The sequence below is a fragment of the Lepisma saccharinum genome, chromosome 8, assembly GCF_977018435.1.
Source record: "Lepisma saccharinum chromosome 8, izLepSacc3.1, whole genome shotgun sequence".
Classification (NCBI taxonomy): Eukaryota; Metazoa; Arthropoda; class Insecta; order Zygentoma; family Lepismatidae; genus Lepisma; species Lepisma saccharinum.
This window is the reverse complement of record NC_139236.1, coordinates 57,148,242-57,165,881: the sequence shown is the minus strand read 5'-3', so window position 1 is coordinate 57,165,881 and position 17,640 is coordinate 57,148,242. Positions and strand designations below refer to the sequence as shown.

Sequence of the window (17,640 nt, the reverse complement as noted above, 5' to 3'; positions counted from 1 at the left end):
ACTTTCATTGGCATATTTTCATAGAAATCTACTAAAAGTTGACCGGTATTAACATATGTACACGTTTGTTTCATGTTTTCTTAATTTTCAACATCACAACCCCTTAACTTGATTTCTGCATTACCCCTGCATCCCTAGATGATTAATCCTGGTGCTGCCACTGTTACAGAGAGAGATTGTGATGATTCTTACTGTGGACCAAGTTCAAATATGTGGATTTACGGGAAATATTTTGCTTCCCCAGTAAGTAAATGTAGCCGGGCACACATCACAGGCAGTGCTCAGATAAGCGCAAGATCGACGTGCAGCAATATTTGTTCAGCCATGTAGCTGACATGCCACTCTAAAGATGCTGAATGCATTTTTTTTAAAAAATTGCAATGATTTATTACAAACTTTCTTGCTGAAAGTTTATAGTGAACACAAGTTAGCCAGCAATGATATTTTACATTACATAACCCAAAAATGTTTGCGAATCTTAGAACATTTTACTTTTTTACTTCAAATGCTTCTACATTTTGTGTATAAAATATATACTGTAAGCACTGCGACAGGTTAAGTTTGAAGCAGGCTTCATGTATTATTCCACACGGAACGGCACTCAACATCTTCCGAGACAGTCTTGCCTCAATCACCTAGCTGTTCATGTCACATACAGTAAGAAAATCAGCAGTATTGCAGCAGAAATTCTGCAAGTACGTTTGGGTCTATATATGCGAAAAGTTGATGCAAACCTAACCTGTCGCGGGGCTTAGGCATCTATGAATCTTAAGAATGTTTCACTATTTTCTCCAACCCTCTTGTGTTTTCCGATTTTGAATTATTTTTTTTTTAGTTTTCAGTGAAAAAAATATTTTTTCTCGCGAATTTCATGGAAACATGTTTTATTATTTTCTGAATGGCCAAGAAAATATTACAAAATACCTCGTAATGTTCTTTATGTGAAGTACTATTTTCTAACATTTTTTTCGGAATTATTATTGAAAGTTCAAATTGTTGCTTATTGTCAACACTGTAGATGAGCAGCAAGACCTTGACTGGACTAGTTTCATAGCTTTAGCTTAAACAATTGTAGTACATTGTGTTTATACTTAAAACGTAAAAATGTAACTCGCTTATGTCTAACTTTTATCAACTACATCATTTAACCCCCAAACATGAATTGTGTTTACATCAAGATATTAGCCTCTTTTCTAGGGATTTAACTTTTGAATAAAAATGTGAATACAGAAAATAATTATGCTTATGTAACGTCATAGGATGTTTGAAAGCATGTCTCCTCTCATATACGTACCTTATTCACTGAAAAAGTGCTACAACATGTTGAAAATATCTGCTACACATATCTGGCTCGTTATGTTCAACAGTGGTGAACATATAGTACAAGCAGCAGGGAGCCAGTCCTCCCCCCTTGAGGGAAAATACACTGTTAAAAGAAATCAATACCAAGGTGGATCGATTTATATCAAGTGATTTTTATTTTAAATCGCAGATTTAAATCACTTTAAAAAAATAATATATAGAATAATGGGTACTACTTTACTATACCGGAGACACCTATCAATGATTTCTTTCGCAATTTTTTACATTGCTAACGTACTCTTCTGCATTGCGGAACATTTCTTTAGGTGAAATAATGAATTTATAACGAAAATAATGTCTATTTCTTACATTAACGAGTACTTACTGTTGTTCCTTATTTCCCACAAACCATCCACGGGTAGCTACAAAAACCATTGACGTTAGCCCAAAAATTCACGATAGCCCCTCGAACCATCACGGGGACGAGGTATGCCTACTAGGTTAGGTTAGGCCTGTTAGGTTAGGTTCCATTAGCACTCCTTTCGTTCAATTTAGCATATACGGACAACATCATGGCAGCAGCAGCAGCAATAGCGCATCGGAAATAGATTTTCGTAGAAAACCACATGCATTCGCATTAAAATGGATCAAAACTACATTCCCGAACATCAACAACACTACAGAAAATTATTTGCGTAAGTACTTTCTCCTGTAAATTTGAAGAAATCCATCTCCCGTATAGTAAAGTGTTACCGAATAATGTACATAAGGATTTTGTAGATATGTGAATCACTTCTGGTGATAGTACATCAATCTCGTAATCATTTAATGGTGTGAAGCTCGTTCAAAAAGAAATGTAATTTAATATGTAAATGTATTTTGATTTAAAATTCAGTAATGTCTATGGTCAAAAATAGTAAATAATTTGTGTAGAATAATATACAAAATACTGAACATGTTAAACCGTAAGTAGTGTCATTATCATTAGTGTAAATAAACATGGCAGCTGATATGCGACAGCTCAAGAGTCAAGCAAACGATCCACATTGCCATAATCCATGCTGTTCGTAAACTGCAGCTAGTGACGTTTCCTGCGACATCTGTGTAACACTCCTAAGACTTGGGCTGATTTGGCTGGAGTTTATGAACGACAGTATTTAAATTTGAATTTGAATTTAAAATTTTGGGAGCGTCAGCACTTAGGCTATTTTGCTCCCGTCACATTATACGGGGGCCAGCCCCTTATCATTACAAATAACAACTCGAACGTTGCGTAACTAAAAATCTTAAAATCTTCTGACTTCTGTTAAAAGCTGAGGCTGTAAACGGGCACTCAGCACACACAAGGACAAAAAACAGCACAACACACACAAAATTATACTGGCCATAGTGCCAGTCGCCAGAGCCTCGTTAGTCTTTAGTCCAGGGTGCACTATGTGGAAGTGAGGTTGACTTTTGGGCACCTATGTGGAAGGTACCCCCTTACACCCCATGAACGACAGTATAGTGTCCAATAATTATTTTACTTATGTCTCACACAGCAGTCATACATGCTTCTCTACACAACTGTTTCTCTATCTTATGTAAAACAAAACAGGTTCAAAATTGTTTTCTAAAGTTTTGAGCAAGGAACTACAATTATATTGAAGTAATAATGAGCTTCTAAGAACGTGTGGCACAATGTTCCGTTTTCTGCAAATTTGGAATGAAACAATCGGAACTTGGGCCCAAAACTACACTGTGATCTTTAGAAGCACAAACAAACAAAAAAAAAAAAAAAAAAAAAAAAAAATGTTACACAGGCATTTTTCTACATGGTTTGATTTCTAATTATGTCTGTTAACATATACTTCAGTGTCTTGGTGTTTTCTGGAAACTGATTTTAAATCGAAATTAAACCATGTTATTTTGCATTCGTAGCATGATGAAATCGAAATAACACAAAAGGAACTTGAACCCTGTTTTCCCCTCAAATATACCCCAATATGTTTCTTTGTTTGCGAGTAGTAATTTGTTTCCTGTCGTCTTGAGAAGAGACTACTTCTGCTATCTACTTCATGTGTGTGGGATGCAAAGGGATATTTCATGGCTAAATGCTTTAGTTGTTAAGATAGGTAGGTGAGCTTTACAGCACTTAGCATTAATAAAATATCGGTATATATTGAGAATACCGGAAGTATCTCCAATTGATTTCAAATTCAGTATACTCACTAATTTTGGCCTCGTAATCACATATCTGCAGTTAAAATTTGGCGGTCACATCTAGAAATTGCAAAATAAGCTTGTCAATTACTGCTATGATTCTCCATACATTAGCATGGAAACCGAAGAAGTCTTCCTTTCCGCAGAACGGTCTTGCTACCGCAGTCATAACACAATGTTGCTCAAGTGATGTGTGTAAAGGTGGAAAACATGTTTGTCCCACGAACCATTCACGGTAAGGTTAAGTTAGGCAAGCATAGTTAAAATTAAGGGTGATCGTAAACATAGTTATGAAACGCTAATCATTGCAAAAAATATTTTTGTTTTCTTCAGAAATCAAGGGTGGGTAAAAGTTCAGTATATCGGAGACACATTTCTTCATTTTTACACAAGAAACTACGGTATGACTTGAGATGACCGGACCCCTCTCCGATTTTCTTCACATTTGACATAGTAAGTACGAAGCATGCGAAACACAAAATATCAGATTTTAATGTCTCTCCGATATACTGAACATTTACCCAAGGGTGTTTACTCTGTTCACTGACCCACTTTCTTTAACTTATTTTGCAATTTCTAGACTTGACCGCCAAATTTTTAACTGCAGATTCGTGATTACGAGGCCAAAATTAGTGAGTATGCCGAATTTGAATGCAATTGCAATTACTTCTGGTATCAATTTGCTCCAAAATATCCCTAAATCCTATCGTTGTTAGGCAAGGTGGTATATGACCCTTAGCATTAAAATATTGCCTCTCAATGCTTTTTAAACACCTGATCACGTAATATCTTGTCTCGAGCAAGAAAATCACAGTCTCTCACATTAAAATCCATTTGTGGCCAAGTCGACTGAAAAACCAAGCATGCCAGCTTGCGCAAGCTACATTTCAAAGCATAATTTGTTCGGTAATTAATACGTAGTGAAGCTTTTAACTTTGCTAATTAGTTTCTCCAAGATTCTAACTTACTCCCACAATTGTTTCCAGCATTCTAAGGCATTTCCCAATACTCCTACACAACTTGCGAAAAACCATTAAACATTCGGAACCGTTACCCAGATTTGAAACCCAATAAATGATTAAATTTGCATACAAGAATACCTACAGGAAATATGATTCTAAATAAGATTCATATACAGTATTAACGTCACGTCTAAACCTATCTGTCAATATACCTTCTTTTGTCCTTTATTTCTATATAAACAACAGCTGGAGACGAAACTTCCACAATGTCTGCAATAAAATTATACACATCCCTGTTACTTCTTCTCGTAGCGTTTTTGTTCACGTCATCTGGTCCCATTGGTTTTGCAGCAGACACAAAAGGTATCAATTTCTCACTAAAAGATGAAATTTTTCTTTTGTCTTTGTTGTAATTATACAGTAAACTTAAACTTACACCAATTCCCAAGCCTAATAACACACTCCCCACTACTTTCGAATTATTTGAATTATTGTTCTTCACTTCTGAAATGTTCCTACTTAGGCACTTGGTTCTCGTGCATGCTGCACAAATACCTCTCTCGTATAATAAACGCTCAAAATTGCACTTGCTTATCACAGAAATTCTGCTTATTACACTTCGGCTTAGCATTTTGCGACTTGTAGTAAATCATAAGTGCATTAATTTCCTACTACACTTGATTCCAAAAAGTTTCACAACTTTAGAAACTTCTTATTACAGTGTGTTGCAGAATGACTGCTCCCTGTCCTACTACTTATCCCATGCCATATGCAGGCAACGAGATGAAAATAATTTATAAAAAGTTAAAACGTTCAATTTGAGAAAAAATGAAAGATTTTTTACTAATTTTAGAATGAGATATACATTGTATATAAATCTATAAATTGTCAACTAAAAATATTTTGTGGATATTAATTCGTTACAGGACTAATTGAAAGATCGTATAATTCTCTCGAGTTAATCGTGACGTCACAAGAGCCAGTTCAGACGATGTATGTTTCCAAACGTCCACGCCCGAAGCGTTCATGCATTGAATGAAAAAAACTAGGGGTGTGGGGACAGAATTTTTTTGGTCGGGACGGGAAAAATTCGCCATTTCCCGACAAAGTCGGAAAATTTTCGGGAAGGGAAATTTCCCGAAGCTCTAAAAATCTCGAATTCTACACATCATTTTCAACTTAACCCGGTACCGCATGTTGTGCCATATCTGGGACATACCGTTTTTTTCCGTTCTAGCAGAGGCGAAGATATAGTACAAGCAATGCAAGCATTGCTTGCATAATTCGAATATCATTTAATGTACTTAATGTTCTAACCGTATTTAGTTTCCATCGCACTCGATTTCGCGAAAAAAATGCGGCCGCAAACTCCCCCAGCAGGTCTGTAGCAAGCACCAGCCTCAATGCTTGCAGCCGTTCTGCGGGAAAATAAGGCCTCCGAAGGAGTCACATGGCGAAGCGTGAATTCTGGTGGAACCAGCCTTGCCAACCCCTCAGCTACGAAAAGTGCTGCTCGAACTGTGAAATTATGCTAGAATGCCACCCAATTGTGCTAGGACAGTGTTATTATTATTATTATTATTAACAATGTATTTTATTACTATTTTCAAATGTTATATTTTATCCCACCCTAAGATGTATTTATTTTAAGTCCCTTTTTTGCCTTAGGATCTCTGGGACTGGGAGTAAGTATAACAATGAGAATGAATGAAGAACTGAAATGGTCTATGAACTATGGGATGGAAAAAACATAATTACATGTCCATACCTTACCAAGGGTCGAACTAGGGCATGTGGCTTAGTAAATTTGTAAAAATACTTCACATATTTTTTCTAGCAGATGGGGAGAGGGAAGACGTCATTACCTTTCGAGTACTTCCGGGGTGGGGGTCGGTGTATAATTCACAAATATCTTTCATATACTGCTGCATTTTTTTCCCAACTCCAACAACACCTTGCTAGAGACACACACTTTTGTGCTAGTTCTTTACAACTTTCAAATGCTCATGCAATGCATTTCTATGTAAACTAACAATTTTTCCAAATAAAAAAAAGGAAAGGAAAGGAAAAAAGTTACTCACCAAACGAAAAAATAAAAACTGCCTCTTTCCCACTCCTTTCTATATTTCTGAGCATACGACTCCCATTTCTGGTTTAAATCCCCACGGTCTTTTTTTTCTTTTCGGGAGTTTCACAGTTACTTCTTTTGCTATTAGTACTCATTTTTCGAAATTGTTACAAATATATTTTATTTTATATAAAAATAATTAAAAATCAGGAAAAAAAACCACTCATAGATACACTCAAACACATGCTCAAAAATACACTGAAAGACGCACGCACGAAGAATTAAAATCATGCACAGGAACAACGCTTTTTCGCCGTGGGAGACGGCTTCCGAAATGGTAAGATGTCGAGTTGACTTTGCCGACAAAGGGGAGTGCCACATGAGCTTTATAAGTCAATGAAATTTTCCACTAAACATTCCTCGCGAAAATACAGGCACCGCAAATGGCACCCCTTATGTCGGTACTGAGAAAGGACAAACTTTTGAGGGTGGGCCGCCCCAACCCTCCTCTTCGATTTTATGGCAGGAAGATGCGGAAGAGATGAAAGGCGTTGGTGGGGGACGGGATCCCTGGGCCGGTTTACTCTTTTGTTGGTTGGATATATGTCCACTCCTGAAATAGAGATGTGCAATTACTTTTATTTTTACTTCTTCAGAGCACTTTCCTTGGAGTTCAGTATCTACAGACGGTTGTAGATTATGCTAGATTTGGCTGTTATGCCAAACACAGGGTGCTAGGTGCCAAAGACGGTTAAATTATGCTAGGTTTAGCACCATTATGCTAGGGTTGGCATCGCTGGGTGGAACCCGTCCACAAAGCTTCTACAAAAAGCTGTGCTTTCCGAGCTTGCGTGATTCCCGAAAATAGCCGAGTTCAACCGAAAGCAGAAGGATTCATCTATGGGTACGTTGCCAGCAAAGACTAGTAACGAATATGTGTCTTCATGAACACGTAAACAAGATCGCAAATATAATAATAATTGTTAGTCATAAAATAACTAAAAGAAGTTATTATCACTGTTCTAAATTCCATATATATCATATTATATTACAAATTATTTTATATTTCGCGAAATGTAAAACGCGTAAAAAAAGTTGACATTGGGAGTTAGGGCAGTGGAATTTCTGCACCCCCGTGAAGAGTTTTCTCAGGGAGGGAGGGAAGATTGGACGGACCTTGGTCCTGCACCCTGCTTCCTGGTCGGTCCAGCTCAAATTACGCCAGAAGTGTTGACCGCTACCAGTGTTTGCAACTGCCAAATTATTTACGCAGTAATTCAAGTGAGCTCTTTCACAAATTTTACAATCAATAAATTGACTGCTTTTGAATAAAACTTGGGGTGAAAATAAAGCTATCTGAGAAAGAACTATCTACTGACATTTGTACATGGCATAGAAGTAAATCGTATACATTCTGCATATTATGAGCACAAGAATATGTTTTAATGATTGATTGATTGATTTGCTGTTTTAAGTCCACTTTATGCACAGTAAGGCTAATCGGGACTGGACCTACAGTTTAAAATGGGATCTGAAACACTTGTGCCTCCACCGGGTATCGAACCCGGAACCCCTTGATTACAAGGCGACGACACTACCACTGCGCCATCGGGGAGGCCCGAATATGTTTTAAGTTCTATTATTATGACGCAAGTGGTGTTCCCAGGGTCTTTTTACGGTCCCCATTTTGTCATCTTTTCCTTCCTTTGACGTTTTTTCTTAGATATACTGGGCCAAAAGGGGGTTATGTCTACCATCCACCCCCCCCCCTTCGCCCCGGGCACGCCATTGAATGACACTTTATTACTTAAATATTAATGTACATACTCGTTCTGCTGAAATGATTGTGATTCCTCCGCGTAATTTTTATCTCCAAACTGATATATCTTTCCTTTGTGACGGATAAAATTAAGGAAATAGGTTGGTATCACTTTCTGTTGTTTCAGAGATTTTCAAAGTGATCTTGTGTAGATGCTTGCATTTGCAGTTGTGGAAAGCGCGTGGGATAGTGTGAGTGTTTGTTGCTTCGTGTTTTGTGCTGTGAATTTATCGGAATGAACGCGTATTTAGGAACGGTTGATGTGAAGTGCGGGTGTATTATTGAGCAATTGAAAATTGCTTCGTTTAGCTCGAGAGAGATAAGTGTTAAAATGAAAATCGTGGAAGGGGGTCGACCAACACCAAGAGTTTGAAATTTATTGTGGTGAGTACATCGTCTATGCATGTGTTTCTTTGCTTTGAAATGAATTTTTTATTGTTTGTGTTTAACTTTTTATTTAGTGTTTAAGTTACTCCAATGCGGTTTTTAGGGTGTCCAAAAATACTAAATTACATCATGCAGCGTAAAATAAACAAATGATTCCCATTTTTTTTTTATCTAAATCGGTTTGGTCACCGTTTGACCATATTAAATAATAATGAACAAATAAAGGTACTAATAAGTAAGTAAGAAATTCCGTCTCCCTTTAGTCGTATGCGGAAAGTTCGCATATGCAAAACGTTTAATATCATATGAATAACGTTACCTGGATTTTTTTTAAAAAGTAAATGTGACGTTTGCGGATCATATGGTTTATTTTTAGTACAGTCACTTTATTACGATATTTTGACAAATCCAGCGACTGGGTAAATGATTCTATACTAAACCTTGAATCTTTCCCCTCGGCATGTCGTTGTACTACATGTTTTGTTGTACTGAAACATTGCTTGCCTCCTTCGTAAGACTACGCTTCGCTACTGCGTTCTAGGGTTTTCACCTTTTACCTCTCTTCAACTACATGTGCATGAGGCTGTTCGTTATGAATGTGTTACTCGGTCCGCAGGAACTGGTGCCACCTTGTGGCTAATTTCTCAATTACAGCGCGCCAAATGTTCTGTTGTGCTCTTCGTGTGGACGTGAAGTTGATGGACAAAAATAATAGATTTTTTTTTCAGTGATTATTTATTTCTGACCAATAAGAACTATATACATTTTGTTCCTGAACATTCTTGTTCGATTTACAATTGTTTTATACAATTATTTGTTACGCATAGTGTGAGAACTTGGTTTTCTGTGTTTGTGCCACATGTGGCACATTGTGCAATAGAGGTCATGGATCCAAATTCCTTTTATGGGCGAAAGAATCTCCCTAGAACATTTTCAAATGAGTGGCAACTGCCGAGTAGCAGTGAAGATTCTGACTTGTCTTGCTCTGATGATGATCCTGAATGTAAGTATAATTTTATTTATTTTGTATATTGTTGTATAATCATGATAAAAGTAATAGAAATACCACAATGAAAACCATTGCAATCACAAAACGATAAATTGTCATCAAATATAAATGATTAAGTATGCAGTTGTCCTTCCTAGGTTTATAGAAATGATGAAATTTATCATATTATGATAATGATATGATATCATATTATCACTGATAATTATATCAAATTTGTAAAGCATGGTGGAATTTATTATTTGCAGGTTATACAAATAATAATAATAATAATAATAATTCCACTCAGGTAAAACAGCGATAGCAAAAAATCAGGCGAGGCTAGGCTGACTCGGTAGCTCAGTGGTTAGAGTAATGGCACGGTATGCCAGAGACCCGGGTTCGAGTTCTGGTCGAGCCTGCATTTTTCGCTGAAAATTTCTACGTAGGACATCTCCTGTGCGTGCCTATCTAAAATAATTTCATATTGATTGAAATTACATTGCTTTCAAATTTGTTGCATGTTTAGAAAATATAAATCCTAATTACTCGTATTCTTTATTCCAGATGTACCTGAAAATGATGACTGTACTAGCAGTGATGATGATTCACAAAGTATGGAAGATGTTGAAAGAAAGTCATCCAATGAAGAACCAGCTGCAGGATCTTCCTCCGAGGGTTGTCAACAATCTACAAGAGCTGTAGATGGAAGACGCATAATATGGAAGCACAATTACCTCCAACATTCGGCTAGTGACACATTATTTTCAGGTGTTACAGATTTGCCTTAGTGTGTTTCTGCTCTCAAAAGTCCATTTGATTTCTTTTCCTTTTACTTCACACCTGAACTGATAGAACTGATTGTGGAACAAACACGACTCTATTCAGCACAGAAAAGACCTCAGAAACCAATTGATCTGACAAAAGATGATATGGAAAAGTTTTTAGGTTCTCTTTTGTGGATGTCTATCATCAAACTGCCTAGATCAAGACTATATTGGAACAGCAGTTTCTTCATACCCCAATTGCCTCCCTGATGCCACTGAACCAATGGGAAGAATTAAAACAGTTTTTACATTTCAATGATAATTCCACTCAGGTATCTCGGGATCAACCTGGATATGATAAGCAACATAAAATAAGACCACTCTTAGAAAACATAAAAGTTCAATGCCTGAAAGTTCCAATGGAAGAGAATCTGTCTGTAGACGAACAAATATGTGCTTTCAAAGGACGGAGCTCACTAAAACAGTATAATCCCAAAAATGTCAACATTTGTGGGAAGTCAACCTGCAGGAAAGGCTAAGAGATGGTTTTCCTCAGAGAAAACATTCAAAGATGTTGACTGCCCAAGTGTAGTTTTGGCTTACAATAAGCACATGGGAGGAGTGGATTTACTAGACTCACTTCTGTCACTGTATAGAATACAACTTCGTTCGAAAAAATGGTATTTCAGGCTATTTACTCACATGCTGGACTTCACAGTTGTCTCTGCATGGATTTTGTATCGTAGAACTAAGATAGAGCAAGGAATGTCTCCACGTGAAGTACTAAACCTCTTCCAGTTCAAAGCAGAAGTTGCGGAGTGCCTTGCTTTATTCAAAAAGTCGAATATTCGAAAAAAATCTGGTCGTCAGAGTAGAGAAGTTGAACAAGAACTGGAAGCCAAGAGACATAAGGGCCCAAGAGCAGCAGTCCCTGTCTCTGATGTTAGGTTGGATGCGACGAGCCATTGGCCTGAAGTTACTGATGATCGCCAGAGATGTAAGAAACCTAAGTGCAGTGGCAAGTCCTTCATAAAATGTTCTAAATGTTCTGTTCATCTGTGTCTCAAGAAAACAAATAATTGTTTTGTAGAATTTCACACAATGTGACATAAAATAATACAGTATGGTTTGTTAAATATTTACTTCACTATTTACTATAATTAATTCCTTGAGCTTCACATGTGCACATCATATTTGGAACATATTGTAAGTGACTTGAAAAATGTTCTAAGTGTTCAGTTCAATTTTATCAAAAAAATTATTTGAAAAATTACTTTGCACAATCCCATAGAAACTAATAATGCATGAAATTTGCCCATTTTTACCATTAATGCAAAGGTGCACAACGTGCCATATCTGGCACATACTGGTATCTCAAATTCAAATAGTGGTAGATGATTTTGGTTAACATTCTTTCCATATGTACAACCAATTGACAATAAAAACCAAAAATAAATATTTTTTTAGTTTCATTTTCTTAATTCATGCAATGGAGGGTTAAGTGATTGTTTTTGCATTTCTAAAATAAAAACAAACAATTTCCGATAAGTTCCAGACACCTGCAATGCAGAAAATGTCGAGAATTAACAACTTTTTAAAATGACCATTCGGTCTTTCCCGACTGCTCGTGATCCCGAAAAGTCGGGAAGTCATTCCAGAAGACGGGATCGGGATGGGAATTTTTTTTCCCGATTCCGGTCCCGACTTTTCGGAATTCCGCACACTCCTAAAAAGAACTGAAAACTAATCGCGGAGGGGTGACATTTATTTCCGTGACAGCAGTTAGGAAGCAAAATAGTTTGTGTATATTACATCATTGTAAAGATTAGATTCTAGGGAATACCTGGATATTTGACTTATTCCTAACACTTGGCAAGATGAGGGAATTTCTGCTGCTCATTTACAATATAATAATTAATATAGAATAGAATAGTCTTTTTATTTTCTACTGAACGAGGTTCAGCCTAAGGCTGCTCTTCCACCTATATAATGAAAACTTCCACTTTACCACGGTGCCCATTTATTTGAGGGAGAGTTAACCCCAGGGGACCACTTTATACAGGGACAATGCCGCAAAATTCCGAATTTTCATCACCCGCCCGGGAATCAAACGCGTGTCTTCTACGTGGCCGGTAGACCAAAATATAAATAAGTTTCCAATATATTGTAGGGAAACAGGAATCCAGCAGTGACGCTAAATAGAGTTCAAGGTGGCCCTCTCCCCCATAGGAAAATAACTGGTCCCCAGTTGTTGTTTATTTTGATTATTTATATACAGGTTGGCTCAAAAAGTCACTTAACACCCTCGGTACAAGGCCACTGCAGCGTGCAACATGGAAATGGTGATGATCAATCGTTATCAGGCCAAGGAGGAACCACATTGACGCCACCCGCGCGGTCGGCGGCCATCTTGATGTCCGACATCTTGAATTCAACTTTAGGATTTTAAATGGGAAGGTGGTGATATGATATATCAAATCAGGCTAAAATTTCACGAGAAATGCAATGGTGAAGGTTTTTTCGACGTATCTTTAACCAGTAAAAAGTTATGACTGAATTCTTGTACCAATTTCCTTTTCGAGGTGTTAGAAAAATGACTTAAAATTTGTTTAGCACATCGGTAATGCATCGAGATCAAAGTGATGTCTAGGGAGAGAAGTTTGCATGCCATTGCACACGATTTTAATCGGATACATCCACGAAGAGCTGCGCATTATGAATGGTTGTCGCGAACAATTTACAGTGTGACGCTTCCATTGAATTAAAAGTCCTTCACAGTGACAAGGCTAATGTTTATGTTCATAAACAGAATATGCGACCCTTGTCATTTGATAACTAACTTTGGACAGAAACTGCTTCACAACGTTCCCATAGTGCTCTGGTGTTTCTCCCTATTTAAAAAAAAAACTCTGTAAAAAGTACCTTCTTCCATAAGCAAGGATGAAAAAACCTGTTTATTTAACAAATCAAAGTAGCCCTAAGCATTTAAGGTTCCGTTGATGGAAAATTGACTAACCAATCGTGTTCCACACAGCACGCCACACCATTAACTTACCAACAATAACCATTCAGCTTTGATCTGTCGAAAATGAGTTATCAGATAAAAAGCATCGAATATTCTGTTTATGAACTTCCTTATGAACATAAACATTAGCCTTGTCACTGTGAAGGACTTTTCATTTCATGGAAGCGTCACACTGTAATTGTTCGTGACAACCATTCATAATGCACAGCTCTTCGTGGATGTATCCGATTGAAATCATGTGCAATGGCATGTGAACTTCTCTCCCTAGACGTCACTTTGATCTCGATGCATTACCGATGCGCTAAACAAATTTTAAGTCATTTTTCTAACACCTCGAAAAGGAGCAAATTGGTACAAGAATTTAGTCATAACTTTTTACTGGTTAATGATACGTCGAAAAAACCTTCACCATTGCATTTCTCGTGAAATTCTAGCCTGATTTGATATATCATATCCCCCCCTTCCCATTTAAAATTCTAAAGTTGAACTCAATATGGCGGACATCAAGATGGCCGCCGACCGTGCGGGTGGCGTCAATGTGGTTCCCCCTTGGCCTGGCAACGATTGATCATCACCATTTCCATGTTGCACGCTGCAGTGGCCTTGTACCGAGGGTGTTAAGTGACTTTTTGAGCCACCCTGTATAATAATGGCATCATAATAACTAGGGTGGGATTTGAAGGGGTATAAGGGGAAATTTATTCTGGGTATTGTGTGCTGGGGAACGGGATTGAGATCGGGTGACGTTATAAGCAGTGGCGGCGATTAGGGGGGACGCGGGGGCAGTTCCCCCCTACTTTTTGTCACTTTGCCCCCGCACTATGCTAAACCTTATGTACCAAGGGAAAGTAAACTGTCCTTGCCCCCCTAGTTTTGGTACCTTGCCCTCCCAATTTTGGTACCCCAACTGCCGCTACTAGTTATTAGGGAGTTGTACTTGCTAAATTCATGCATGAATAAATTCTTGTAAAGTACACAATCACACACACACACACACACACACACACACACATACACACAATATACAGTAATGTTCAGAACCACGAGCCGCCACTGGCATATAGTCTTTATTAGCAACGCTAGAAGTCCAGAGTTTTGTCGACAGACAACATGTATCCAAGTACTGACCAGCAACCGCATGAAGAGCGTAATTCATAAATTTAGTCACATATTTGTCGTGAGTGGTATTAGACCCCACACTAACGTAGTCTAAAAATTTAAATGAAATGAACGATTTATGGTATAATCAGTGGCGTGCCCAAGGGGGGTTGGTGGGGGTTATAACCCCCCTTCGGCCCATTTTTCCTAAAAAAAAAAACGTCAATGGTAGGAAAATATGACAAAATGAGGGCGGACTACCAAGAAAAAGTATATGTAACCCCTCCCTTACGAAAATCCTGGACACGCCACTGGGTATAATATTATATTCTAATCTAGCAGAATACTATACTTCCATCTATTTGAAATCTTTGATACACATTATAATACATCAAACCATAACCTTCAAATGTCCACAAAAAATCAGGTTTAAAAAAACTAACAAATGTAATAGATAAACATATCTGATGTTACCAAAGAACAAAATTTAAGTCTTGTACTCGACGTATTCGAGATTATTTGAGAGCTTTTATGAAATTAGCTTGCAGAGACGTGCTTCCAATAATGAATGAGATCCAATAATCGTATGATTACTATACATTTTGAAGCTTCATTTTGACCTTCAATGAAAGCACAGGTAGTGGTAGTTTATCGATGGTATACAGGTTTTAGAAATGTAGCAAAAGTTGAGTGGAAATGTCTTCCGTATCTCTTCGGCGGGGACTTAACCAGGTTGATGTGTTCGGGGGCCAAATTTTTATTGCTCTCTACATAATATACATACAGAATACACTTATAATCTGTGACATATTAAGTTCTTATTATGTAATAGTGTCCCACGGCGTGGCCATGCGGTCTAAGGCGTCATGCTTTGGACTCCGCAGGTTCGAGTCTCCTGGGGGAAGCGTACCAACTTTTAACCTAGAATTTCTACCTGTGTATGGGATCGGTGGCCAACCACCATCGTGAGAAAATTGGGGAGCTACGAATGAATAGCTTAACCCTGTCAAGAAAACCTACTACAACGACTGTGGGTTCGTCGTGCTGACCACACGTCACTCCCAAACTGGTTGGATGATCTCGGCAGACGGTAGGTAGGCTCTGGCCCTCATAGGCTGTTGCGCTACGGGTTATTATTATTATTATTATTATTATTATTATTATTATTATTATTATTATTATATAGTAGTAGTTGTTTAATATATGTATATATTGTAGCGTGAAGTCGGGTATGGCACGGGATCGAGTCACGCCGGGACGTGGCTCAGTTAAATAAAGCCCCTATCACACGGAACTGGATTTCTAGTAGGAATGCCCTAGATGGCGCTGAACTAACTTTCTAGGTAGCAATCATGGCCTCCTGGCTGACTGCTTGACTGGTTTGGAGGAATAGGACATACTTTCCTCGTCTGGATTCTGTGGAACAGTCAATCAGAGCAAAGTTTCGCCATGTGAAGATAATCTGTGATTGTGCAAAGGAGCGTTTTTGTCTGTGGTTTCCGAGTGTTACTCCAGCAATGTATAACGTATATAGCATCAAAGGCGCGTTGAGTTACGGTGTTTACATTTGAAACAACTAAAATATTCTTCCATACTTATACAGTAAACGTTGTAAAGTAAGTATGTATTTAAGCAGCGCCATTGTTTTGTACCTAATAACGTTTTATACGAAACGTTATTCCTCTCGGTTGAATAGTTATCGGCTTTTAAAAGTGTGGAGTGATACATTCTTTACATCTCACGAGGCCGCCATTACAACTTCCCTCGTATGGGAGCAAAAGTCTATCGACAAGTACAATGATAAGTATCGTGTGAGGCGAAAACTAGGAAATTGGTAACTATTCCAGCGCCAATTAGGGCATACCTACTGGAAATCCAGTTCCGTGTGATGCGGGCTTAAGATAGGTTTTTAGTTTTGATCTAGCTGAACCATCTCTACCCTGAATGGTGCGGATGAAGGATTGTTGGGAGCCTAAGTCGTTGAACGCTACTCACCCCTTGCTCGTTGTCCTGTCCTTCGGCTTCTGGCATCTGCGACGGTCGGAATGGAGACGGGTGCCCGCTGGAGAGATTGTTGGCGGCGATAAGAGACGGCTGGCGATGCGGCGACTTAATTAACAGAGCACTGATTCTCCAAACTCGGGCTGGCTTTAGGCTAATGATTCTCCGTAGTCCGGACTGCTTCTTAAACTGCTCGCTCGTTGCCGCCTCGTAAAGTAGCGATCTCTCAGCTGGCAGTTATTGTGGACTCGTCCATCGTCTTGCTGGCAATTGTGAAGATTGAAAGAGATCGATTTACCGTCTCCAGGGGTTTTATACATTGGAATCGAGTCATGACGTGGTGGACTTTGCACCTTCAACTGTTCACCTGGGGTATCCCTAGGTGCAGGTGGAAAGTTCCAGTTGGAGGTGCACTCACCGCCAGTGATGCCAAAAGCAGGGAAATTTCCCTCGTCACAGGGAAATTTGAGGGTGAAAAGAGAAAAGGGAAATTTAATAGCTAAAAAACAGGGAAATTTAAACTCACATTTTCGTTTCATTCTTTTAAAAAGTTCGAAAATATTTTTTTTTCAGCGTGTACTTTTTCCAAATGAATAGTTAGCAACAGTGATACTTTTCAGTAAGCTTTCTTTCTCCCTGTTATAGATGACCTTGACCGGTCAGTCTTATATTAGTCGCGTTTCCTAGAAGGCCTCAAGGCACCTGGAAATAATTTGGAACGCGATTTGCAACTTCTTTCCTTGTTCCATCCATCATTTCAGAACGTGTCTTAGTGGCTCTGTGTGTGATTTTGTGTGTCCTGTGTTGTTGCAAGAAAAATGGAAGAGGTGACTGATAGGAAGCTATATGCAACTCGCACAAAAGTTAGAAAACGTCGTGGGGATTTATCTGCGGATGAAAAGATATCTGGGAAACATGTGATTTTTTTTTATTGAGTGGCTGCCCTTTACTTCACACTTTTATGATTTTCATAAATATTTAATAATAATAATAATAATAAAAAGTTTGTTTCTCAGGCAAAACA

The 17,640-nt window shown here is 38.2% G+C and overlaps 1 protein-coding gene across 1 annotated transcript in view; it reads right to left on the bottom strand.

Moving 5' to 3' along the window:
- HtrA2 (HTRA2-related serine protease) overlaps positions 1-5,206 on the bottom strand; it is a 33,118-nt gene extending 27,912 nt beyond the window's left edge. Inside the window, exon 1 of the mRNA XM_083127494.1 lies at positions 4,679-5,206. Within this exon, the coding sequence (XP_082983620.1) occupies positions 4,679-5,097 (419 nt within the window). The 5' untranslated portion in view covers positions 5,098-5,206. The remainder of the gene's footprint in view (positions 1-4,678) is intronic.
- Positions 5,207-17,640: the final 12,434 nt, after the last annotated feature.